Genomic DNA, 25,937 nt, shown 5'->3' with positions numbered 1-25,937 from the left:
GAAACAACCACTAATGTTTGCATTAGGATTTACTGTCTACATCACATTCCTTAAGAGGTGCGATCCTTCCTTGGAACCTACATGAAAGTGGAGTGCCTTGTACACCAGATTACCCTTTTTATTATTGTTCATCGCGTAACAATTTTATATAATTATATATAGCATAACAACGTCTACTCTTAAATTATTATTTGATGTATAAATAATCCTTGTATTATAATCTAGAAATTGAACAACACGTACATCGATCAACCAAACAACTCCTAATTAAGAGTCAGGGAGATGCAAGTCAAGAAGTTTAATAAGAAGCTTAAAGAGTAAGTAAGCAAAGATCCTCTTGAACTCTTAAAAAGTAATAACAAAACAAAAATAGACAGTAAGAATAAACCAGGACCTAATTGTATCTATATAAATGCAACTTCTATAAAGCCCTCTACTTACTTTATTCAGCTACCTCCTTATATTCTCATTCTCTTTAGCTTTATTCTCTCTTTCTTTCTTTCTCTCTATCTATTTGCCTAAGGAGCCATCATCCACCTCCATTTGATGTGATGCTCCACTAACAATATCCCATTCCAAAAACCCCCATATCTAACTTTACAAAAGATAGTATCTAAGATCATTCAAGAAACTATGGTTTTTTCCTCTATTTCAGCTTATCTTGATCCAGCCAATTGGCAGCAGGTATGGTTTTTTTTCCTTCAATAATATGATGCTTATGTCAATGAGTTCTTGAAAAAAAAAAGGTGAAGAAATTCATAAAGATAAATATTCCTTCTCACCTTTTGCTTTAAATTTGTTGCATATTCTACTTTTTTTCTAATTTTCCTTTCTTATATTTTTCAGCAAGCTGGACATAGCATCCCAAATCCTCAGTTCCAATCCGTGCAACCACCGCGGCCACTAGCAGCTCCACCGCCGGTTCAGACTTATGTGGGAGGTGGAGGTACCATCAGACCAGGCTCGATGGCTGACCGAGCCCGGTTAGCCAACATACCAATGGCCGAGGCGGTCCAAAAGTGCCCTCGTTGTGAATCGACAAACACTAAGTTTTGCTACTTTAACAACTATAGTCTTTCACAGCCTCGTCACTTCTGCAAGACCTGCAGAAGGTACTGGACGAGAGGGGGCGCTCTGAGGAGCGTCCCAGTAGGTGGCGGTTGTCGGAGGAACAAAAGGAGCAGCAGTAGTACTAAAGCGACCAACAACAATAATAATACTCCCAAATCTCCAGGTTCTAGCACTAGTACTGGTGGCTGCCGCCAAATAGCTACTAATTCTGGTTCAACAAGCAACAATAATAACAGTTTTTCTAGTCCATCATCTGCAGCTAGTTTACTAGGTCTTATGTCCCCTCAAATTCATCACCCTCTACGTTTCATGTCTCCTTTAGGTCAATTAACTGATCATCACTTCACTCCAAATAATGACAATAATATTACCATGAATTACTCGGCAATTTCTTCATCATCAGCTCCAGTTGCAGGAACCAATGAAAACATGAGTTTTCAGCTAGGAATGGGTGGTAATTTAGAGCAGTGGAGGCTACAACAGCAAGTGGCGAACCAATTCCCTAATTTCTACGGCGGATTGGACTCGTCTTCTGCTTCTGGGCTTTATCCTTTTCACCCGGCTTACTATACAAGTAATGATGCGGGTGGTGTTACTGTAACAAGTAGTCAAATCAGGCCAAAGATCACGAATCCCATGCTCACACAGCTGGCTTTGATGAAGATGGAAGACAATCACGAACATTCAAGTTTGTCAAGGCAGTTTGTAGGGAATGAAAACTGGAGTAATGGTAGTGCCTGGAATGAGCTTTCCGCGAGTTTTAGCTCTTCTTCTACCAGTAATGCCCTTTAAGTAGTTTACGAAGTGTTTCTGTACGTATTTCACTTTCTTCTCCTATTCCGATGTTGTAATTTGAAAGCTGACAATTATTGTTAGCAAAAGCTTCATCATATGCTAGGAAGAAAGATTAATATCTGAAAACCCTAGGATCTGTAGTTCTTTTTCTCTCCTTTTGTTTCCTTCTTTCTATTTATTTTTGTAGTTTTGTTTGTTTTAATGCTGAATATGTTTGGAGAATGAGTGTTTTTATGTTAGACATGAAACCTAATTAAATTTTCAATGCAATTTGTTTACAGTACTAAACATTTAGTTCTTCAATTCTCAAAACTTCACTAACTTAATGAAATTAAATAGTCTATATAAACTTTTCCAGGATTGCTCATTTGAGTAATGTATATTGTTTAGTGCAAGTTTATGATCATCCATGTCCAAACATCATTTGCTAATATAATATACAATACTAACAGTGTAAAAATATTTACGTTATTTTAGCCTGTTGTAACAAGTCATTTACTATATTTTGCGGGTGGTTAATTTATGTTTGCTATAAAAGTTACTGTAATTGATTTTAAGTGACAAATTTTCATATACTGTGAGTATATATTAGTCGAACTCATAGTTAAACACCAGACTATGCGAGAATGCAGTTTGTATATTCCTATTAGATAAATTAAGCTTTCTCATGTCCAATGCCGGTTGAAGTTATATATTCTGGGATTCCGTTATACTTTTGTTAAATGTAGAAACAATTCTAAGAAGCAACTTTCAAGATTCAGTAGCTTCTAATTCAGATTCAATAGAAAATCAGATATGTTAAAATATTCGTTTCTGTGATTTTTATTCTAATTAAATTGCTCCCACTAGTCACTATAAATTAAACCGGGTTCCTCATCTTTGTAAAGAATACCTTCAAAGATCTTTTTTCTTTTTTCAAGTGTCTTTAAACAACTCATCTCGGATTCTTTAAGGAAGCTCTCTTTTTGAAAGCTCAAGTTAAATTATCGCATCTTTGAAGAACATGACTTATGTTAAGATCACTTTGGGTCGTAGTTATTCTTTCATTATGAGTTATGATGTACCTTAGGTGTATATCTATAATTTTGTAAAGGAAGCAGAGGCGGAGCCAGGATTTCAACTTTATGATTTTTGAATTTTAGAAAGACGACTTTAAGTGTTAGTGATTGGGTTCTTATAAATGTCGTATTTGTATACTTAATATATGCTAAACACCAAATACACTGTTTAAGTAAAAACTACTAGGTTTGATCGAACTCGTAACTCGACTTGTGCCTCCTTTGTTTAATGTCTTTGCAATTGTATACAAGAGGAGTCCTCCTAAATCAGATATAGGAGTATATTTAGTCCTACTAACTCACTCAAAATGAAAAATCCTTATTTCTTCTCTCTTTTATTTTTTTAAAAACTTTTCATTATCTCATAGTATTTATTTCATCCGTGAATTTAATTTACATATGTGGATAATATCCATTAGATCTTAATAAGTTCATTTTATTTCAATTTCTCGTTTAAATTTAGATAGCTTTCATCAGTCTTAGGAGAATTTACTTTTTCCATGTCGGAGCAGTTTCTTTCATACATCCCTAGGGGCCTAGCACTTAGAAAAATCCAAATTATTTCTTTACTCCAATTCTAGGAATTCACAGTAAAATCTACCTAGAAGATGGGATATTCATGTCCCCAAGAAACTCGACGTTGTGCTTCTAATGCTTGATTCTATAATTGCAATAATTCCAACAATGATTTCTGAAACATCAGTACAATGCAGGAATTAAGAAGATTCTTGGGTAGGTAATGATTTATCTATAATTATAATTCTTGTAATGGGTGTGTAATGATGAGAAGTGAGCGTAGAGAGATATAAAGAAGGTAATATACACAGTATACTATATAAAAAAATGGGGACAACATTCTTAAAAGACACCAAAATATGCCCACGCAATTCCATACAAAAGATCCAGACCCCTTCTATTCCCAAACTCCAAGGTTTTTGGTCTACTGTACTTACTCCCATACTTTAGTATTCTAGGGTTCCGTACCAAATTCGCCCCAAGAATCACGCATATAATTTAAAGTTATATTCGGTGACTGTATAAATTGCACAATTATAAGGTAGATTTTGGTAAAAGAAATTATGATAAATATTAACTGTAACTTGACTTTAGTTCATCACTTTACGTTAGCGGACAGTAACTAATTAACTAATCTGTAATCATATATGTCTTCCTTTCTCTTTTACTTGTCAACTATATTAAAAATATTCCTTTACTTTTATTTGTCAATTTTAGCAAATCAAAATTAAATACCAAATTATTTATCTTATTTTACTCTTATCATTAACTACTTATACTCCAAATCATCAAAATTTATTAAAATGCTATTATTATTATGGATATTATGATAAAATATGTACTTCAGTTCAGGTTTAACTTCCCACCTTACAATGGTAAACTAACCCGTAATCATTATTAAACAAAACAATGCCAATAGTGTAAAAATACTCTACACTATTAGTGTAAAGATTTAACTTACATGCATAAGTAATAGTGTCAAGTATTGTTATATTATCAGTGTATCGTAACACATGTTATGACAGTAATATTTCAGATTATTAATCTTGCTTTTAATAAGAGGTACTTATAATAATTATTAAGCATGAAATAATGGTGTAAACAATCTATTTTCGTCGTCTATATATAAAGCTTAGTTAAATCCAATTTCATTAAAAATAAAGATGAGTTAAGCAGTCAAATAAAACAAAGGAATGCTAATATGACAACGTCGAAGACTGACTGCATGTTGTTTGTTCTGATTTGGTGCACGAGATTCGAGAGGAATAGAACAGTCTTTAATTCTTCTTCTCTCTTTTAGTTTAAGATAGATCTTTCTTAGCTTTCTTGATTTTGATGAACCTGTCCTGGCTAACTTGGCATATGGGCTCTGCATTCTTGCTTTTTGTATATATCTTCATGCTTCTGACAAAGAAAATATCATGTTTGGGTTTACTGGTCCAAGTGACCATAGTCAAAGTTGAGTTGTTTATTTACCCTAAACAGAAATATTAAAGAGAACGATGCAGTTATATTATTTGCTTTTGGTTATAATATGAATAGTAATTAACAGGTTGTGTGGTGCAAAAGACTAACATCCCATATGTTTCTGCTAATTTTAGCATGTGAACAAAAGGCTTTCAAGCAATCAAGCCTAATGGTTGCTGGTAGATTCTCCTTTTCTTGGGAATGTTTTATCAGTTTTATGCTTTCCAGTTTCTTCTTCGTTTTCTTATTTTGGGGTGGGGGTGGGGGTGGGGGGGCTGCTTTTTGAGAGGATCGAGGCAAAGACTAGGGCTGCTAACTAACACATCCCTAGGATTCCTTAAAGACGATTAATGGACTCTCTTTCAAAATCTGTGCTGTGGATTTAATTACTAAACCCCCGGTTCACGATAAGTGATCAATTTGCTTTTTTATTTTGGTTCAAAATAAGTGTCCAGTTATATAATCAAGAAAGAATTCAATTTATTTTTACAAAATAACCCCTATGTACATATTCCTAAAAAAATTTCTTACTCCTCCATTAAATGTTTAATTAGGGGTAGTTTAGTCATAGTAGGTATTTTTGTGTAGAATTTAGTATTTTCTTAATGGGCGTGCTAAAAGCAAATTGATTACTTATTGCAAACCGGAGGGAGTACTCTCTTAGTTCACTTTTACTTGTCCACTATTGATTTTGTATACCCCTTAAAAAATAATAAATAAAATACATAATTTATCATGATACTCATATTAATTAGTGTATAGTCTTAATGGATTTGGAAAATGATTTGAAATGATTTATTAATGCTTAGGAAAAAACAGAAAAAATAAATTATTTTTCTCTTGATATACAAAAAGTGACAAGTAAAAATAAAAATTTATTTTTAAAATACTTGACAACTAAAAGTGAACGAAGGGAGGAGTTATAGGAGAGATAGAGAAAGCCAGTTTGAGTCTTGTGTCTTCGCTGGACTGCACGGAAACTCATCATATACGATCTTGATTTTGTTGGTTGATTCGCTTGTTGGATGTCAATTTGTTAACTTATTCGTATATGATGTTTATGTGTGGGTTAAAATCCGCCCTTATAATATTTGAGGCAAGATAATACTAACAAAGGAATTTTCGAGTCGTCGTTAGTCGAGATGGGCCAAGAAGCAGCAAGATCCCCAGTCGAAGGGTCGATGAGAGCTATGGGCGAGATGTCAACAAGGGTCAAGGTCGAGGTTGAATATCGATGATAAGAGTTGTAACAACTAGTTTGTTAGGTTGGACATTAAAAAGAAATATTCTCATGGATATTCTCTACACTTTTACTATTAGGGTTTCTTAGGAACATGTCCCACATATATAGGTAAAAGAGACAATGATAGGGGCATGTAATATTCACTTGTAAGAAGATACTTTGGCATAAAAATTCACTCTCTCTTGCTAAGATGCATACACCACATTTTCACTAAGATTCTTGCATATACTATTCCATACTTTTCCATCAGATCCAAGAATAACTTGAATATTCAAGGATTTGTCTGTCACTCATCATTGTCAGGAGGAACATCCATCTATTTCATCCTTTATTGGGTGAATCATTTCTCTTATTTACTTAAATGTCATTTATTTATATTCATTGCTATTGAATACTATAGTATTGCTCATACCTTTTAGAACAGTTATTGCATGTTGTCATCACTATTTGACCGAACCTATTTATTGTTTATTGCACCTTGAAGGTTCATCTAAAAATATTATTGTTAACTAAGTTTTACCCAATTACATAAATATAATTATTTGAACCAAGATACATATTGTTTGGTCAAAACTTTCCCCCAAACACAAGACCTCTGGATCCTATACATCGATGGCACATCCAGCGCGTCAAGGCCTGGACTAGAACTTGTATGTGAAGTCCCAAGAGGCGAAGTAATTCGCCAGTCCATAAGGTTCCCGGATATGACTAACAACGAGGCCGAGTATGAAGCTGTCATTGCAGGTTTGAGACTAGCGCTCAAGTATAGAGCAAAACGGTTAAAATTATGCTGTGATTCCCAGCTCGTGGTCAACCAAGTCACAGGGACTTTCCAGATCAAGGACCAAAGATTGCAAAAATACCAGACCGAAATCTGCAAGCTGTTGCCCGAGTTCGACGAATGCCAGCTCGACCAAATTCCATGAGCATATAATGCCGAGGAAGATGGCCTCACGAAACTAGCAGCAGCCACCAAAAGCATCACAACAGGAGACAAAAACGTGGTTTATCTCCTCAACTCATCGCTAGACCAAGTCGAGGTAAGAACTATTAACTTAACTTGGGACTGGAACAATTGTATTGTCGCATACTTGCAGGACAACACACTCCCAGACAATAAAAAAGAGGCCAAGGAACTGAGAATGCAAGCAGCCAGGTACAATATGCTCCACAACGACCTGTACAGGAGAACTTACGGCAACCTTTTGGAGAAGTGCCTTGGACCAAATCAAACCCGATGCATCCTTGAAGAAATCCATGAAGGCCATTGCGGGGCTCATTTCGAAAATCGAGCACTGGTCCAATTCCTCATATAGGTGGAATATTACTGGACCCCAATGATTCACCAAGCGGGCGAAAATCTCCACTCGGTCACCTCACCTTGGCCGTTCATCAAATGTGGAATGGACATTGTGGGCCCCCTCCCCACAGGGCGAGGTCACATACAATTCCTTTTGGTTTAACTGACTATTTCTCTAAGTGGGTGGAAGCAGGAGCATTCGCCTAAATATGGGAACAAGAAGTAATCACCTTTATATGGAGAAATATCATATGTCATTTCGGCCTTCCTAAAGAAATTAGCTGCGATAGCGGGCCCCAATTCACGAGAAAGAAAGCCACACAATTTTTTAAGAAATTGCAGATCAAAAAAATACTCTCAACCCCGTACCACCCTGCTAGAAACATACAAGCTTGAGAAAGCCAAGGGATTGTGGTTGTAAGTACTACTAGAAGTGTTGTGGGCCTATCGAATAACTCCGAAAACAAGCACAGGAGAGATGCCCTACTCTTTGGTTTACGGGACCGAGGCATTAATACCAGTTGAGGTTGGAGAGCCTAGTCTAAGGTACTTCCTTGAGAGCGGCGCAAGCAACGACGAGAGCAGAAAGCAAGAAGTCGATGAACGAAGAGATATGACCTATATAAGAATGATCGCCCAAAAATAGCAAGCAGAATGCTATTATAACAAGAAAGCAAGGGTCTGGCAGCTCAAAGTCGGGGACTACATATTGAAAGCTAAAACTCAAGCGAGCAAAGATCCCAGGGAAGGCAAGCTGGGAACAAACTGAGATAGTCCATACAAAATCATAGCAAAGGCAAATAAAGGAACATTTCAACTAAAATCAATAGAACGAAAGCTACTACCAAACCACTAGAATATCAGCCACCTCAAATACTTAAACTTCTAAAAGAAAAAGCGTCCCCCAAGTCGTACTCTTTTTTTCCTCACTTGAGTTTTGTCCCAGTTAGGTTTTCTCAAGGAAGTTTTTAACGAGGCGACGAAGGGAACACTCCAAGTCAAAGTATGCGAAGGCAAGGCCGTGATCTCTATTTTATTGCTCGACCTCTCACTACTCTCCAGATCGACCAATGAAGGGACTAGATAGGCCGGGACTAAGATTGGAACGCCAGCCAATACCCAAAAATCTGTAAATTTCTCTAAGTATGTAACAAATGCGACAATATCAAGGTAGTAAACTTTACACTTATCAGCACAACATCCTTAAATTTAGGTTATGTTCGACCTCACTCAAACTAACACCTACAGGCCCTCGGCCATAATCAAATTGAGGTTATGTTCGACCTCGCTCGAACTAACACTTACTAGCCCTCAACCATATTTAAATTCAGGTTATGTTCGACCTTGCTCGAACTAACACCTACCAGCCCTCGGCCATAATTAAATGCAGGTTATGTTCAACCTCGCTCAAACCAACACCTATCGACCCTCAGCCATAATGAAATTAAGGTTATGTTTGACCTCGCTCGAACTAATACCTACCGGCCTCGGTTATAATTAAACTCAGGTTATGTTCAACCTCGTTCGAACAAACACCTATCGTTTCTCGGTCATGATTTAACGAAGGGTCACGAACAAATAAGTCAACGACCCCGGCCATGTCTCAACGCACAAAAAAAGAGCAAAGGCAACCAAACAACAAAAGCAAAAAAAATACAAGTACAGAAAATAAACCATAAAAAAGAAGTAGATGCAGAGAACAACTTTGGCATTGCATACTTAAAATATTTTTTACAAAGGCTCGTGAAGACTCTGCTAAAAATACACAACAGTTTACATAAAAGAGAAGAAAAACTACTGACCACCACCATTATGATCTTCTACACCTTCACCGCCTCGGCCACTGATGCCCTCGCTATCTTGATCCCCCTTGCCACCATCACCATCGCCCTCTAGATATGTAGTATCGTACCATGCAGCATCCTCAAGCCGATCTACAGCTTCATCATCACCTTTGGCAGCCTCAGGTGTAACAGGATCATACCCACAAACAAGACGAGCCTCGCGAGCCTTTACACAAGCACCTTTAAGGGCAGCATCAGAGACAGACTACGCCGCATGCAAATCTCGGAAGCTATCTAACTAGGCCTCGACATGAGTCCACCCCTCATATAAATCTCGAGGAATGTTGGGAAAATGCAAGTGCGGGGAAAGGATGACTGTGCCAGTAATTGGGCCTTCTCGGCCTCCAAAGCGACCACTCGATCATGGAGATAGAGGTCTCTCTTTCCAACTCATCGATCCTTTCGTTAAGCCTTTCTTCCTTGAGCCTGGCCATCGTTAAGTCATTCTCCCGCTCGGAACGGAGAGTTCGAATCACCACCTCAAGGGACTCCTCCTTATTCAGAGCATCCGACCGCGTCACATATGCCTACTCTAGCTCTTCCAGTTTTTCAGCGACTTCGCCACCAAGGGTTTCCGCCCTGAATTGGCACTCCTTGAGTTGGTCGTGCAACGCGACTACTGTTGATACCCAATTTTTTCCTGTATATTTTTTAATATACAAAATACTTTCAAAATAGATATGTATGCATATATAAGTATGTCTAAATATTTTATTATTTTCCCTTAATTTTTAAAAGATTTCTAAATTAATTTATTACCCTATTTTATTCAGAAAAGCCCAATAATTATTCCCAAAATTATCGTTTTAGTGATTCATTTATTGTATTCTCATATTTATACTAAAATATAGCTAGCATAATGTTTTCATATTTTTACAAATTTATTTAGTATTTTTAAAGCTAAATTGCATATAATCGCAATATTAGCCTCTTTTAAGATTTAATTGTGTTTATATTTATAAAATTAACTCCAATATTTTTATTTTAATGATTATGTATTATTAATCATTTTAGCACTTTTAATTTATTTTCAGAAATTATTCTACTATTTTTTATAAAATAAATAGGGGAAAAGTGGCTATTTAAAATATAGCCCTATTGTGTTTCAATTGTGGCCTGATTTCAACCCCAATTTTGAACCCAATTACCCAGCCCAAATCCTAATCGTACCCGACCCATAACCCAATTAAAACAACCCGCCCGAATTCCCTTTTAATCCCAACTGTTGATCGCTTAGATCAACGGCTTTAGTTAACCCTTTCCTTTTTTAATCTCGATCTACCCCCAAACCCTAATCATTTCTCACCCCCAGCCGCCTCTGAATCCTTTATCTTCCAATTCTCTCTCAAACCCCTCTCAAACCCTAGCCGCCACCTTCAACCACCACCCTAAAACTGCCCAAATCAATGGCTTCCAAAGCCATTGGAGGCCTGTGTCTACCTCCTATGGCTTCTACATACTCGATTATCATGATTTCAGGGCTAGATTCTGGAAAGGTCTGGTCCAGACCATGGTTGACTTCAGTTCTTATGGCTGTCTCCGGTCATCTTTGACCTTGCTCCGGCCAGACATGGCTATTCAAGCCTAACTCTTGACTTCTCCTACTTAGATTGATGGGTTTCCAAGCCTTTCTCACCATCTGGGGTTCCTCTGAAACCCTAACCTTTGAGGTTCCTCCGATTTCTTTTAGATCTGTTTTAGATATGTGTTTACTCTAAACTTCTAAATGTTTTCTCAAGGTTTCTTTCAAAACTCTACCTTCGAAACCCCTTTATATTTTCCGATTTAGGTTTTGTTAAGTTATTTTGAAGCTTTCTCTAATTTTCAACATGTTCTACTATGTTTCCTTATGTCGTTCTTCTATTGGAGTTTGTATGTTAAAAGTCTTAGTCTTTTTTGAGGTTTCTGAATCTTTTTATTTGTTAAGTATCTGATTGATTTATTTGTTTTTCATCTCTAGACTCGATTGTGGTAAAAACCCTAAAATTTTGGGTTCATTCGAGTTCTGAGACTATTTGCTATGTGATTTACTTGTTCGTCATGCTATGAATTCAATTGGTTTCAAAACCCTAATTTATTTGGGGCTTATTCAAGTTTCTGAAGCTGTTTCACCTATTTGAAGTTGCTCGACTGGATTTGAAACCCTTTTGTTTCAACATCTGTTTCTTCAAGTGGTTTTGACTTCCTACTATAATTGAAACTAGGCTATACTTTTCAGAAAGGCCTTTTCACTTGACCCTTTATACGCTATTTGATACTTTTTTCTCTATTACTAAGTTACTGAAATTGACCTATGTGACTACCATGTTTCGATAGTTCACTATCTACTGGCTTTGTGATTGTTATTGCATGATGCTTCTCTTTGTCATAAGTTCAGCCTCACATGCCTAATGTTTATGCACTCTTTTATATGCTAAATTTCCCTCTAAAATGACCTTCAATTGCAGACTGATTTCAAATCACTCCTTCTGTAATTCTGATTGCACTCGTGTGTTAAGTAATTGATTCTTTCCTTGCTTTACTGATTTCCCTGTTTCTTGGACCAATTTGAACACTTTCCTTTGAACCTTCGATCCCTACCTTTTCTACTCAATTTGATTAATTCCCTTACCTTGGTTACATTGGTATTTGATTCTTACTGACATTTCCTTGATTAGAATCTGATGAACCTAGTCTCTATTACCTATATGTACTTGTATTATGCTGAAGATACTTCCTTATTAGTCATATTCAGCCTTATGTGATCTCTTTCCTTATTTAGTATTTGCATATTACTAATCGAGGCGGACTCAACCTGAGGAAGAGTGGGCGCTAATACTTTTACCCAATAGCGGTATCGGGGTCAATTTTCCACAGGGAACTTCAATTTGGAGTTGCGTGTTTGTATAGTCTAGGACTATGTTTTAGCTCCTAATTGATCTTCTAACATTTTTGGTTTTCTTTTGATTAATAGATACAATTTATCAACTACAATTGTAAAACTAAGTTATGCTACAATTATGATTCTAAGTTGTATGCAATATAGAGAAAGGCACTAGGGTCGTGACAAGTACCTAGGTGGTCAACTAACGGGTAGAGATTCCTAATGTAAGAATGATGACTATGGGACTTATGCTATAACCGTTGCACTTCTGCACTCACTCTCACACCTCTCGGTAGAGAGAGTGATTTTGCCCAATTGACTCTCTCGAGACCAATTGGGTAGGCCAATTTGCCCAAGCAACTTATGGTTCAAGTTGGGTAATTACTCTCTCGAGGTTTAACCCGTTAATTGGGACTACCATTCTCATGGGTCCATCCCAATTCCTTGTTAGAATTAATCTTGGGGTCATAGACTCTCTTTCTCAAGAAGAGTCAAGACTCACTAAGCTAGACTTAGTGTTTGCAACCACCAAATCTTAATGAAAACATAAGATTAATTCAAATAACAAATACCCAACATCATTCATGCACTAAACAATCACACCCATTAATTATCCACACTAGGGTTGAGCCACAACCCTAGTTAATGGGTTTAGCTAGCCATAATAGGAACAGAAATTGAAGAAATAATAGATGAAATTGACATAACAATTAACTACAATGTTAATCTACTCAAATCCACGTTAATACTAGAAGAAATTTCCCAAAATAGGCTAAAATCATGAAATCCCGAGTTCAGCTGCTCTATGCTCTCAAAACAGATCTGGAAAAAACTTGCTGCTAAAAAGTAAAATGTTTTATTTATACTACATAGGAAAAACCGGACAAAAATACCCCTGAGGGTCTGGTGCGGACCGAGCACAAATGACGCGCGGCCGCGTAGAGTTTTGGGCCTTCATATCTTGCTTCTGGCACTGGGGGGCGCGGACCGCACAAAAGTGACACGCGGACCGCACTAATTAGGTGCGCGGCCGCATGGGCTTTTGCCTTGAATGATTGAGTCTCTGATACTCTTAGGCGCGGACCGCGTGAAAAGGGGCGCGGACCGCGCAGCTTGACTTGAATATATCATGGCCTCTGAACTTTCCTGTATGGCCGCGTGGCAGAACAGTGCGGACCGCGCAGGTTGAACTTGAAGATGTCCAGCTTCTGAACTCTCCTACGCGGCCGCGTGAAAAAACAGTCCGGACCGCGCAGGTCCTTTTAATCCCCCCTTTCAGTTATCTTTTGACACTTGACAGATTTCACTCCTTTTTGAGCCGATCTTTAGTATTTGTCATCTTGTCGCTCAAACCTGCAATCAAGCGCAACTTGTAAGCATTTTGGGACTAATTTCTGGCAGTTAATGCACAAAGCTTAGGTAAGAATGGGTATAAAACATGTAGAAATCACAGTTATCAACTCCCCCAAACTTAAACCTTTGCTTGTCCTCAAGAAAATAAAATGAGACCTACCCCTCAATGGACAACACTCGAGAAATTCCTGTTTATCCTAAAATAACCTCAACAAGCCTCAATTGGGACTAACAATTGCCCTCAATGCGAATGCATCATTAACACATTTAAACTTTGCAAACTTGTGGATCAAATGCGACGCAAGAGAATCAAGAGTTGACAAATTTCATCAAGGAACCTTTCTCAATTTCTTTGGTCATTGTGGAACCCAAACTCACACATCCTCGACTTTCCCTTAGTGAACCTCACCTTTTAGAGTATTCGCACACAAATCGAGGTGAATGGACTTCTCTCTCATCTCTCACAAAGAAAAGGCCCTAAGTCCGACTCTAAGTACCATATGCTTTCCCCCTATGTAAGTATCCACTATTGTAGGCTTCCCTCAGCTCAAGATCATATAGGGCTTTTGAGGAGTCATTGTGAAGGCTTTGGGTAAAGGTAGGCCGTGTTTTTGTTCAAATGAGTTCAATCTTCCCTCAAGCACTTCTTTTGAATTATTTTGGCACACTTTCTTGACTCAATTGAGTAATTCACTTCTCTCAAGGGGTTAGAGAGACGCATTGTCACTCTTTCTTTTGCAATTCAAATCCTTTCTCCTTTTTATCCCTTTTCCACACCTTTTTCACTTTTTTGTTGTCCTTGGATTCCCTTTTTGGTTCTTATTCATTTTTGTCTTTCTTTTTGTCTTTTTCTCTTTTTCGTTGCCTTCCTTTTCTTTTGCTTTTGTGCCTTTTTACCACATTGATGCCTTTCTTGTCTCTCCCCCCAAACTTAGACATTTGCCATTTACTCAAGGGAAAATTTGGGTGCCAAGAGAGGGTTTCGTTAAGAACGGGTATAGGCTTGTAGCTTGGTTCATGAACGAAAAAGGTTTAAGGCTCAAAAGGGTTGCACTAGGGATTATTTCATTGGTAGGTCATGGAGATTGTTCAAATTTTTGCATTTTGGATCAAGGAGAGCCTATAATCACGTCTCAAGTCAAGTTCCACTTATGATTTCGCCTCAACAAACATTCAGGGCAAGTTCTAGACCATCGGTTCGGTACTTGGGCTCACGATTCGAATTCTCACTACACACACTCAAGGATTGCCTAAGACGGAATCGAGGGCCCACAACGACCTTAGATATGATTCAAGCGCACAATGGCCCAAAATGACCACATGATGATTGTTTGGTCAACACAAGAGTCTCAAGGCCACAATTTTCACCATCCTAAACACAACATAATATCTTTGACCATAGGATCAAAGGCAAATGTGCTAGGTCCAAGTGAGGCTTTGCCTGAGGTACCCTTAACTATAAAAACTTGAAAATCAAAAAAGAAAAATCAAAAACGGACTCAAACCCTTAAGAAGATTGTCACGCCATCTGTCATTGGGAAGAGCCACCCGGTTCGCACAACATCTACCCTTGGAAAGAACCGTGGCATTAAGAAAACCAAGGGCTTATAGCAAACGTCAAAACAAGACAAAAAGGCTACGACCCTAACTTTGCAACTAAGACGAAGAATTTTAACGAGAAATAGAAAAACATGCAACTAAAACGAAAAATTTTATCGAAAAATAGAAAAACAAAATGAAAACCGAATGAATATGTACAAAAGGGGAGTAGAATATACAACCAAGGGGGAATGAATATATACATAGAATCTGAAGAGCATCTGGAATGAACAGTTATATACAAACCATCTACCAATTACTAATGTCAACAAGCTAAATGTAAAGATAATATGTACAGTAATCCAGCAGTTAATCAAAAAAGTAGGTCCACACCCCCACGAATAAAAGCTAGCATTGTCCCCAATGCTAACTACTAAATAAAACATCAAAAATCAGCAAAGGATATAGAGTGGCCCCTCAAGCCTCATCAAACTGGTCCCCAGCCTGCTGCTGCTGTGCTGCTGGGACAGGTGTCTGCTCCTGATCCGGCTCATCAACTGGTGGAACTGAAGAGGGCTCAACATCTGCAGTACTAGACGGGCCCACCTGAGCTGGAGCCACCTCGATCACTATTCCCTCTGTGCTAGGGAGCTTTCTCTTCTTCCTTGGCCTATCCTCCTCTGCCTGTGGCTGCATTGCTGTTGGCTCTCCAGCTAGATCTCCAAATAGTAAGTCGAGTGGCATATGATCCGCTAGCAACTTATCCACATCCACTCTCAACTGTGCAACTGACTCCTTGGAAGCTTTCTGCTTCCTTAGCTTCTTGTGCTCCTGAGCCAACTTTTCCAATGCCTTTCCATGTGCCCCAACTGCCTTAGTCAAGGCATCCTGCGTCACCATCATCTTTTCCTAGTTGGCCAGGATCTTCTTCAATGCATCCTCAATGGAGGAGGGAATCTCAACAGTAGCTGGTGCTCCCTGTGCCTGCACAACAGTGGTCAAAATAGACAACTTGGATGTCGCAACTGATATCCAGTTGTTCAAACTGGCAAGGGAGTGAGTGAGCTGGTTGGCAGTGAACCGGTGAGTCTTTGATGAAGGAATCACCGGATCAGCTGCGACAGATGGACCAGTTGTGGAGGAAGGGTCTGGGGGCAGTGCCTCATCAGTAGTAGGCTTAGGGGGCTGCTCAGTAGCAACTGGCTCTTCAGACTGGCCAGGTACGGAGGAGGTAGAAGCTTGAGTCTTTTTGCCTCTCTTTGGGTTGTTCGGACCCAACTGATCATACCATGAGTAGGGGTCCACTGGAGGTACCGTAACATTATATCTTTTCTTCTTCACTTTCAACTCTCTGAAGTAAAGGGAGAGTGTGTTCGGAAAGGGGTAGTTTGTTTTTGTCTCATTACCGACAGTAGAAATCACTCTTGACATTATATTACCTACATTCAGAGGGAAACTCGCCAGGATAGATGCTACCAAGACAACCCGAGGAAGGGGAACGGAGTGATCGTGTGTAGACGGGTCAAGTCGACTACACACAAAGGTCAACCACCCTTTTGCTTCAAAGTTGAGGGTGTTCCGAAAAATCTTTTCCTGTGCCTTCAACCACACAAGGACTGTACCTGGAGCTGCTAAATGCTCGGCCAACCACGGACGAACCTCCTCTTTCATTGCTAGCTTCTCAAGATACTGAGACTCATCCTCTTCTTCAAACCCCAAGAAGTCATTCAGCGACTTCCCATCAAATATCACGATCTTGTCCCTCACTTTTGTTGCTTTGGAGTCCCGAACTGTGTGGTGGACATTGCAATAAAACTCCTTCACCATGTGCTCGTTTGCAATTTCAACTCGCTCTTTGAAGAATCCCCAACCCTCTCTAGTGCGGAATTGTGCTTGCACATGAGGATTAAGTGGGACAAGATCGGCATCTATGAACCGCTTTTCCGGAATCAACTTTCTCTTGGGCCACCATTCCCTGAATTTGTGGAAAGCGACCTCACTGACAAACCTATCTTCCCATGCCTCCGGTCTCCTGGTCCTCTCTATACCTCCAACCTGTGGTGCACCTCCTTCGGCATATCCTCCACTTTCCCCTGATAGTGAAGTTGTGGGAGAAGTGGAGTAGGTGTTCTCATTTGCTTTTTCTGCTCTGTACTCATCAGACGAGTCCGAGATGACATTTACCGGCTTTTTGGAAGTGGCTACATCAGCACGACCCAGAGATGGGGAATCCCGTAGCTGAAAAGATGTGGACATGTGTGTGGGGGCAGACTCTGAAGTGACACTCCTCGAAGGTGCATACTCACTCCCCATGGAGTGAGTTGCAGCTCTATCAGCTTCCCGGATTATCTTCCGATTTTTCTTTATCGCTTCCCTGGTTTGAGGATTCAACTTTACAATTCTTTTTCCTTTTCCCCCACGGGAGGAACCACCTATCCTTGGTTGTATTTGTTTGCCCGCTCGTTTTTTAGCCACTTGCTTTTGAACCATTGTCTGCAAGGAATACGTGTCTAACATTGTTAGTAGAAGCACATAATATGAAATAAACAGTTCAGTTGAATGCACAGTTGCAGACACAGTTACACAGACAGAGGGGCGCGGACCGCAACAAAAGGCACGCGGTCCGCGCAGTATACTGATACCCATACATGTTTCTCTAAATAAGCCAACGCAGTCCGCACTGTTTTGGACCGCAGCCGCGTGGCTTCAGCGCGGACCGCACAGAAATGGTACACGGTCTGCGCAGGTGAAATGCCAAAATGTTAACCTCTCTGAACTCTTCACACGCGGTCCGCACTATTTTGGACTGGGCTCACGCGCTGAGAAGGTTCGTCATTGCACACAAGGGGCTACGCGGACCGCGCAAAAATGCTGCACGGCCGTGTAGGGAAAATATAACTGAGCCGAGATATTTTTCCATTAAGTCCCATTTTTGTTCACAATTTGAGTCCTAAGTGTCCCTACTCAATTAATTAACATGCATTTATGCCCCATGATTCAACCAAAACAATAAAAATCTAAACTAACAGTTAACTAAGAAGAAAAAGGACGAAAATAAGAAGTTATACTAGTAGGGAGTGATTAAAAGAAACAAAAATTAGGCTATGAATGAAATAAACAAGAGTTGTTACCAGGGATTAATGAGAAATCAACTAACTGAGCAAGAGATGCGGATGTACAGTGAAAATTAAAGCTCCAGATGAAAATTTGCGAAAAGGTTCAAATGAGGCCCAAGGCTTCTATTTATAGAAAAACCCTAGGGACTCACAACTTACCTACCAGCGCGGCCGCACGAAAATGGCCGCGGTCTGTGCTGGTTTTCATTCCTTCACATTTGACTGCTCAGCCCACGCGAACCGCACTGTTTTGGTGCGCGGCCGTGTGGAAGTTATCAGAGACTTGGTGATTTCAACTTTTCCCACGTGGACCGCACTACTTTGGACCGCGGCCGGGTATGAATTTTATCAGAGAGCATGCCATTTTAAGATTCCACACGCGGACCGCACAGCAAGGGACGCGGACCGCGTTGAATCTTCTGAGAATGAACTTTCAGCTGCTCAAGCCCATGCGGACCGCACTGCTTTGGTGCGCGGCCGCGTAGGCCCTTTTCAGGGACTAACCATTTTTTGCACTTTTGCCTTGCACTGGTTCAACATTATTCCCTGCAACACTTCACAAATTATCAGCTCAAAAATCCTACTCTACAACAGAAAAACAAAGAAAAGGAAAAGACATGGGTTGCCTCCCAAGAAATGCCTGATTTAACGTCGCGACACGACGCATGTTACCATCACAGTCATTTCAAATGAATGCGTGCCACCACGTGGCTGTCATCAATCTTTCCCAAATAGTGCTTGACACGATGCCCATTGACTCGGAAAACTTCACCATTTTTATTTTTGAGATCAATGGCACCAAAGGGAGTTACACCAACCACTTCAAAAGGGTCGCTACACTTAGACTTCAGCTTGCCCGGAAATAACCTCAACCGGGAATTGAAAAGAAGAACCATGTCACCAACTTTGAATTCCTTCCCTCGGGCATACTTGTCATGAAGGTACTTCATCTTGTCCTTATACAAGGACGAGCTAGAGTAAGCATGAAACCTAAACTCATCAAGTTCATTCAATTGCTCAACCCGGAGATTTGCAGCTACATCCCATTCTAAGTTTAACTTTTTCAGAGCCCACATAGCCTTATGTTCCAATTCTACCAGAAGATGACAAGCCTTCCCAAACACCAAACAATATGACGACATACCAATCAGAGTTTTGAAAGCTGTACGATAAGCCCAAAGAGCATCATCCAATTTCTTCGACCAGTCGGTCCTATTTGCATTGACAGTCTTGGACAAAATACTCTTGATCTCACGGTTGGACACTTCAACTTGGCCACTCGCTTGAGGATGATAAGGAGTGGTCACCTTGTGATTTACCCCATACTTGGCTAGCAAAGAGTCAAAGTCCCGGTTGCAAAAATGAGAACCCCCATCACTAATGATAGCACGTGGAGTGCCAAACCTCGTGAAGATACTCTTTTTCAAGAACGCCACCACACTTCGAGCTTCATTATTTGGAAAAGCTATGGCCTCAACCCATTTCGACACATAATCAACCGCTACCAAGATGTAAGTGTTGCCACAAGAACTTACGAATGGTCCCATAAAGTCTTCCCCTGAAACATAAAAAATGTCAACCTCTAGAATCGTGTTAAGGGGCATCTCATCTTTCTTCGAAATCCCTCCGGCACGTTGGCATTCATCACATCTTTTCACAAAGTCACCGGTATCCTTGAACAACGAAGGCCAATAGAAACCACAGCTCAACACTTTAGACGCCGTCCTCGCCCCGCCATGATGGCCACCATAGGGCGAAGAGTGACAAGCTTCCACAATACTCAATTGCTCTTCTTCGAAAACACACTGGCGAATTACACCATCGGTGCAAATTTTGAAAAGATACGGCTCATCCCAATAGTAGTCCAAGCAATCCCGCTTGAGCTTCTTCCTTTGGTTAGAAGAGAGCTCATACGGAACCACACCAGTAATAAGATAATTGGCAATGTCGGCAAACCATAACATGTCTAGCATTGAAACCGAGAGGAGTTGTTCATCCGGAAAAGCATCATTTATCTCAAGGCCGTCCAAAGGCCTCCCTTCCTCCTCCAATTGAGACAAGTGGTCCGCCACTTGATTTTCACTACCCTTTCTATCAACAATCTCCAAATCAAATTCTTGAAGAAGAAGCACCCATATCATTAACCTCGCTTTAGAATCTTTCTTCGTCATCAAATACCTAAGGGCGGCGTGATCGGTATGAATAATCACTTTGGCCCCCATAAGGTATGGGCGAAACTTCTCCATGGCAAAAACAATGGCGAGTAATTCCTTCTCGGTGACCGTGTAGTTCCTTTAAGATTCATTCATTGTCTTACTTGCGTAGTACACTGGATGGAACATTTTGTTGATTCTTTGGCCCAAGACCGCCCCCACCGCAACATCACTAGCGTCGCACATGAGCTCAAAGGGCAAGCTCCAATTTGGTGCAGTAATGATGGGGGTAGTCGTCAACTTTTGCTTTAGAAGCTCGAAAGCCTCCATACATTTCTCATAGAACACATATTTTGCATCTTTCTCTAGCAATTTACACAACAGGTTAACTACCTTAGAGAAGTCTTTGATGAATCTTCGGTAGAAACCCGCGTGACCAAGAAAACTCCTCACCCCTTTGGCAGAAGTAGGGGGAGGGAGCCTTGAGATAACCTCAATTTTCACCTTATCAACCTCAATCCCTCTTTTTGAAATTTTGTGACCCAACACAATTCCTTCTTCTACCATAAAATGGCATTTCTCCCAATTGAGAACTAAGTTTGTGTCTTCGCATCGGGCCAACACACGATCCAAGTTTTGCAAGCAATCACCAAATGAGTCCCAACCACACTAAAATCATCCATGAAGACCTCCAAAATGTCCTCCACCATGTCGGTGAAGATTGCCATCATACATCGTTGGAAGGTCGACGGTGCATTGCATCATCCAAATAGCATTCAAGAGAAGGCGAATGTGCCATAAGGACATGTGAAGGTTGTCTTTTCTTGGTCTTCCAAGGCAATGAGAATTTGGTTATAGCCTGAAAACCCATCCATAAAACAATATAAAGCCCGACCCGCAAAACGATCAAGCATTTGGTCCAAGAACGGCAATGGGAAATGATCCTTTCTAGTCACCTTATTCAACTTCCGGTAGTCCATGCATACCCTCCAACCCGTCACCGTACGAGTCAGAATAAGTTCATTGTTGTCATTGGTCACCACCATCATTCCTCCCTTCTTTGGCACACATTGTACCGGAGAAGTTCATGAACTGTCAGAAATTGGATACACCACACCGGCGTCAAGCCACTTGATGACTTCCTTTTTAACCACCTCTTGCATGCCCTCATTTAGTCTCCTTTGATGTTCAAGAGACGGCCTAGAATCCTCCTCCAATATTATCTTGTGCATGCAAAACGCGGGGCTAATACCCCGAATATCCGCCAAGGTCCATCCAATCGCCCGTTTGCGCTTTTGAACAACCGCCAAAGTGGCATCAACCTGCACGGTAGTCAAGCAAGAAGAAAGAATAACCGGCAAAGTGAAATTAGGACCAAGAAATTCATACCTGTGGTGAGGAGGAAGTGGTTTCAACTCCAACACCGATGGCTCCTCAATAGATGGCTTGGTGGAAGGAGTTTTACGATTTTCAAGATCAAGAGATAACTTCCTCGGTTCATAAGAATACGAGCCCATGCCATGTAATGCGTTCACACACTCCACCCTTCTAGCATCATCATCAACATCAATGTTCAATAGCACAACCTCAAGTGGGTCCTCAACATTTGCCATTGCGCTTGTGTCATCCACTATCACCTCCGTGACAACGTAAACAAACGAGCACACCTCGGTGCTATTTGGTTGCCTCATTAATTTGCATACGTGGAACACCACCTTTTCATCACCAACACGGAAGGTCAATTCTCCTGCTTCCACATCAACCAAGGCCTTCCCCGTAGCTAGGAAGGGCCTCCCAAGAATAATAGGCACCTCGAAATCCACTTCGCAATCCAAAATTACAAAATCGGCCGGCAATATGAACTTATCAACACGAACAAGGACATCATCAATAATTCTCAAAGGTCGCTTCATTGACCGGTCCGCCATTTGAAGCCTCATAGAAGTTGGACGAGGTTGTCTGATTCCCAAGGTCTTGAAGACCGAATATGGCATTAAATTGATACTTGCCCCCAAGTCACAAAGGGCTTTTGCAAAGTCGGCACTTCCAATGGTACATGTGATAGTGAATGCGCCGGGATCCTCAAGTTTTGGAGCCATAGAATGCACAATTGCGCTCACTTGATGGGTCATCTTGATTGTCTCACACTTCATTGATCTCTTTTTTGTAACCAAATCTTTCATGAACTTTGCGTATCCCGGCATTTGCTCGAGTGCCTCCACCAAAGGCACGTTGATAGTCAAACTCTTCATCATTTCAATGAATTTCTTAAATTGGTTGTCACCCTTTTGCTTGGGGAACCATTGAGGATAGGGCGGAGGAGGTCTAGGTAAGGGTGCCTTGGCTTTTGGCACCACCGGTTCGGGTATATCAATGACGTGTTCCCTAGATGGGTTCACGGCCTCTTGAGTCTCCTCCTCACCTTCATCAATTTCAATTCTCACATCATCATTTGCACTTGGTTCAACAACATCCTCAACTACCAACGGGATCTCATCATTTTGAAACATCATCGCCTCTTCCACTTCGCGTTGTCACTGCCATCACATGATTATTGTGCCCACCCTTGGGGTTTACTACCGTATCACGTGGTAGAGCACCCTTTGGGCGAGTATTTAAAGATTGAGAGATTTGGCCTAATTGCACTTCCAAGTTCCGGATAGATGTGTTATGCGAAGCTAATTGGGCCTCAGAATCTTAACTCTTTTTCATCATTTGCTCGAACATGCTCTCTATTCGACCCATGTCATTGCCTGACGAACTCGACCCTTGAGATTGAAACGGAGGCGGGTTATTGGGTTGTTGATATATTGGGGGCCTTTGAAAGCCTTGCCCCCTATTACCTTGTCCACTATTGTTGTTCCAACCACCTTGACCACCATTGTTGTTGTTCCAATTGTTGTTACCGTTCCAATTACCTTGATTCCCCGAATTATTGTTCCCCCAATTGCCTCCTTGATTGTTGTTGTAATTCCAATTGCCACCTTGTTGATTGCCCCAATTACCTTGGGGTCTCCATTGTTGATTCCCTTGATTACCTCTATTCCCTTGGTAGTTGTTGACATATTGTACTTCCTCACTTTGGTCATCAAAACCTTTGTTTGAATATCCAACACCATCATTGTTGTTGTCATATTGTTCACAATTACTTTGAGGTTGTTGTCCTCTTTGCCTCCTTTTCAACATAGCAACACCTTCCATTGCGTTGACTTGGCGCGGGTTTTGGACTTGTTGCAATTGCGCCTTTGCCAATTGATTCATAGTTGTTGTAAGCTCGGCTATAGCTTGGCCATGATCGTGCAATTCCTTGTGCAAATGGATGACCGTGGGGTCACCTTGGGGCACGTTTGCTCGGCTTTGCCATGCCGAAGAGGTGTCGGCCATTTCATCAAGTACATCACATGCCTCTTGGTAAGAAAGTTTCATAAAATTCCCTCCGGCCAATTGGTTCACAATGCATTGATTTGTGGTGTTGATGCCCCGATAAAAGGTTTGTTGAATCATATCCTCGGTCATGTCGTTATTAGGGCACTCTTTCACCATTGTTCTATATCTTTCCCATATCTCATGCAAAGGTTCCATTGGCTCTTGCTTGAAAGCTAGAATTTCATCCCGAAGAGCTGCCATATGACTTGGAGAGAAGAACTTGGCAATAAATTTGTCCGCCAATTCATCCCATGTTGTAATATAATGATTGGGGAGCCTTTCTAACCAATCCAATGCTTTATCCCAAAGAGAAAACGGGAAAAGCCTCAATCTCAATGCATCCTCGGACACGTTTGTCTGCTTGCTACCCCAACATGTATCCACGAACCCCTTCAAGTGCTTGTAGGCATTTTGATCGGAGGCACCCGTGAAATAACCTCTTTGCTCGAGCAAGGTCAGCATAACATTTGTGATTTGAAAGTTCCCCGCCCGGATTCGGGGAGGAACAATAGCACTGGCGTATCCTTGATTTGGTAGAACTCTGGGAGCCACTCTCGGCGGTTGCGGAGGAGGGTCTGGAATGTTGATGTTCTCATTTGCATTTATATTGACATTTCGGCCTCTCCGTGGAAGTTGAGGTAAGACCTCATCTTGTTCTAGATCTTCTACCTCCTCCCCCGCTATCACATTGCCGAGAGGGTCATTTGCATTAAGAGCCATTGTACCTGATTGATCGACACATACCAAGTTAGTAAATAAGAAGGAAAGAGAAGCAAAACACAATACTAGTTGCACAAATAGTCAACACCGTAAAGTTCCCCGGCAATGGCGCCAAAAAGTGATCGCAGCAGACTCAACCTGAGGAAGAGTGGGCGCTTTACCCAATAGCGGTATCGGGGTCAATTTTCCACAGGGAACTTAAATTTGGAGTTGCGTGTTTGTATAGTCTAGGACTATATTTTAGCTCCTAATTGATCTTCTAACATTTTTGGTTTTCTTTTGATTAATAGCTACAATTTATCAACTACAATTGTAAAACTAAGTTATGCTAAAATTATAATTCTAAGTTGTATGCAATATAGAGAAAGGCACTAGGGTCGTGGCATGTACCTAGGTGGTCAACTAATGGGTAGAGATTCCTAATGCAAGAATGATGACTATGGGACTTATGCTATAACCGTTGCACTTTTGCACTCACTCTCACACCTCTCGGTAGAGAGAGTGATTTTGCCTAATTGACTCTCTCGAGACCAATTGGGTAGGCCAATTTGCCCAAGCAACTTATGGTTCAAGTTGGGTAATTACTCTCTCGAGGTTTAACCCGTTAATTGGGACTACCATTCTCATGGGTCCATCCCAATTCCTTGTTAGAATTAATCTTGGGGTCATAGACTCTCTTTCTCAAGAAGAGTCAAGACTCACTAAGCTAGACTTAGTGTTTGCAACCACCAAATCTTAATGAAAACATAAGATTAATTCAAATAACAAATACCCAACATCATTCATGCACTAAACAATCACACCCATTAATTACCCACACTAGGGTTGAGCCACAACCCTAGTTAATGGGTTTAGCTAGCCATAATAGGAACAAAAATTGAAGAAATAATAGATGAAATTGACATAACAATTAACTACAATGTTAATCTACTCAAATCCACGTTAATACTAGAAGAAATTGCCCAAAATAGGCTAAAATCATGAAATCCCGAGTTCAGCTGCTCTATGCTCTCAAAACAGATCTGGAAAAAACTTGCTGCTAAAAAGTAAAATGTTCTATTTATACTACACAGGAAAAACCGGACAAAAATACCCCTGAGGGTCTGGCACGGACCGCGCACAAATGACGCGCGGCCGCGTAGGGTTTTGGGCCTTCATATCTTGCTTCTGGCACTGGGGGGCGCGGACCGCACAAAAGTGACGCGGCCGCGTGGGCTTTTGCCTTAAATGATTGAGTCTCTGATACTCTTAGGCATGGACCGCGTGAAAAGGGGTGCGGATTTCAGTTGTCTTTTGACACTTAGCAAATTTCACTCCTTTTTGAGTCGATCTTTAGTATTTGTCATCTTGTCGCTCAAACCTGCAATCAAGCGCAACTTGTAAGAATTTTGGGACTAATTTCTGGCAGTTAATGCACAAAGCTTAGGTAAGAATGGGTATAAAACATGTAGAAATCACAGTTATCAATTACCG

At 40.6% G+C, this 25,937-nt stretch overlaps 1 protein-coding gene across 1 annotated transcript; it reads left to right on the top strand.

The window, feature by feature from the left end:
- The first annotated feature begins 518 nt into the window (after positions 1–518).
- On the top strand, positions 519–2,091 carry LOC104229713 (dof zinc finger protein DOF2.4-like). The gene is made up of 2 exons (XM_009782400.2): positions 519–684; positions 847–2,091. Exons 1-2 carry the CDS (start codon positions 634–636, stop codon positions 1,861–1,863), a joined length of 1,068 nt encoding a protein of 355 aa, XP_009780702.1. The 5' UTR covers positions 519–633; the 3' UTR covers positions 1,864–2,091.
- Positions 2,092–25,937: the final 23,846 nt, after the last annotated feature.

Source organism: Nicotiana sylvestris, chromosome 12, assembly GCF_000393655.2.
Source record: "Nicotiana sylvestris chromosome 12, ASM39365v2, whole genome shotgun sequence".
NCBI lineage: Eukaryota > Viridiplantae > Streptophyta > Magnoliopsida > Solanales > Solanaceae > Nicotiana > Nicotiana sylvestris.
This window is presented reverse-complemented; position numbering and strand designations above follow the sequence as displayed.

Bases quoted from the DNA above. Each gene is read 5' to 3' on its own strand.
- LOC104229713 (XM_009782400.2), top strand. From the start codon at position 634: ATGGTTTTTTCCTCTATTTCAGCTTATCTTGATCCAGCCAATTGGCAG. The intron at 685-846 runs GTATGGTTTTTT...TATATTTTTCAG, and splicing joins ATCCAGCCAATTGGCAGCAG to CAAGCTGGACATAGCATCCC.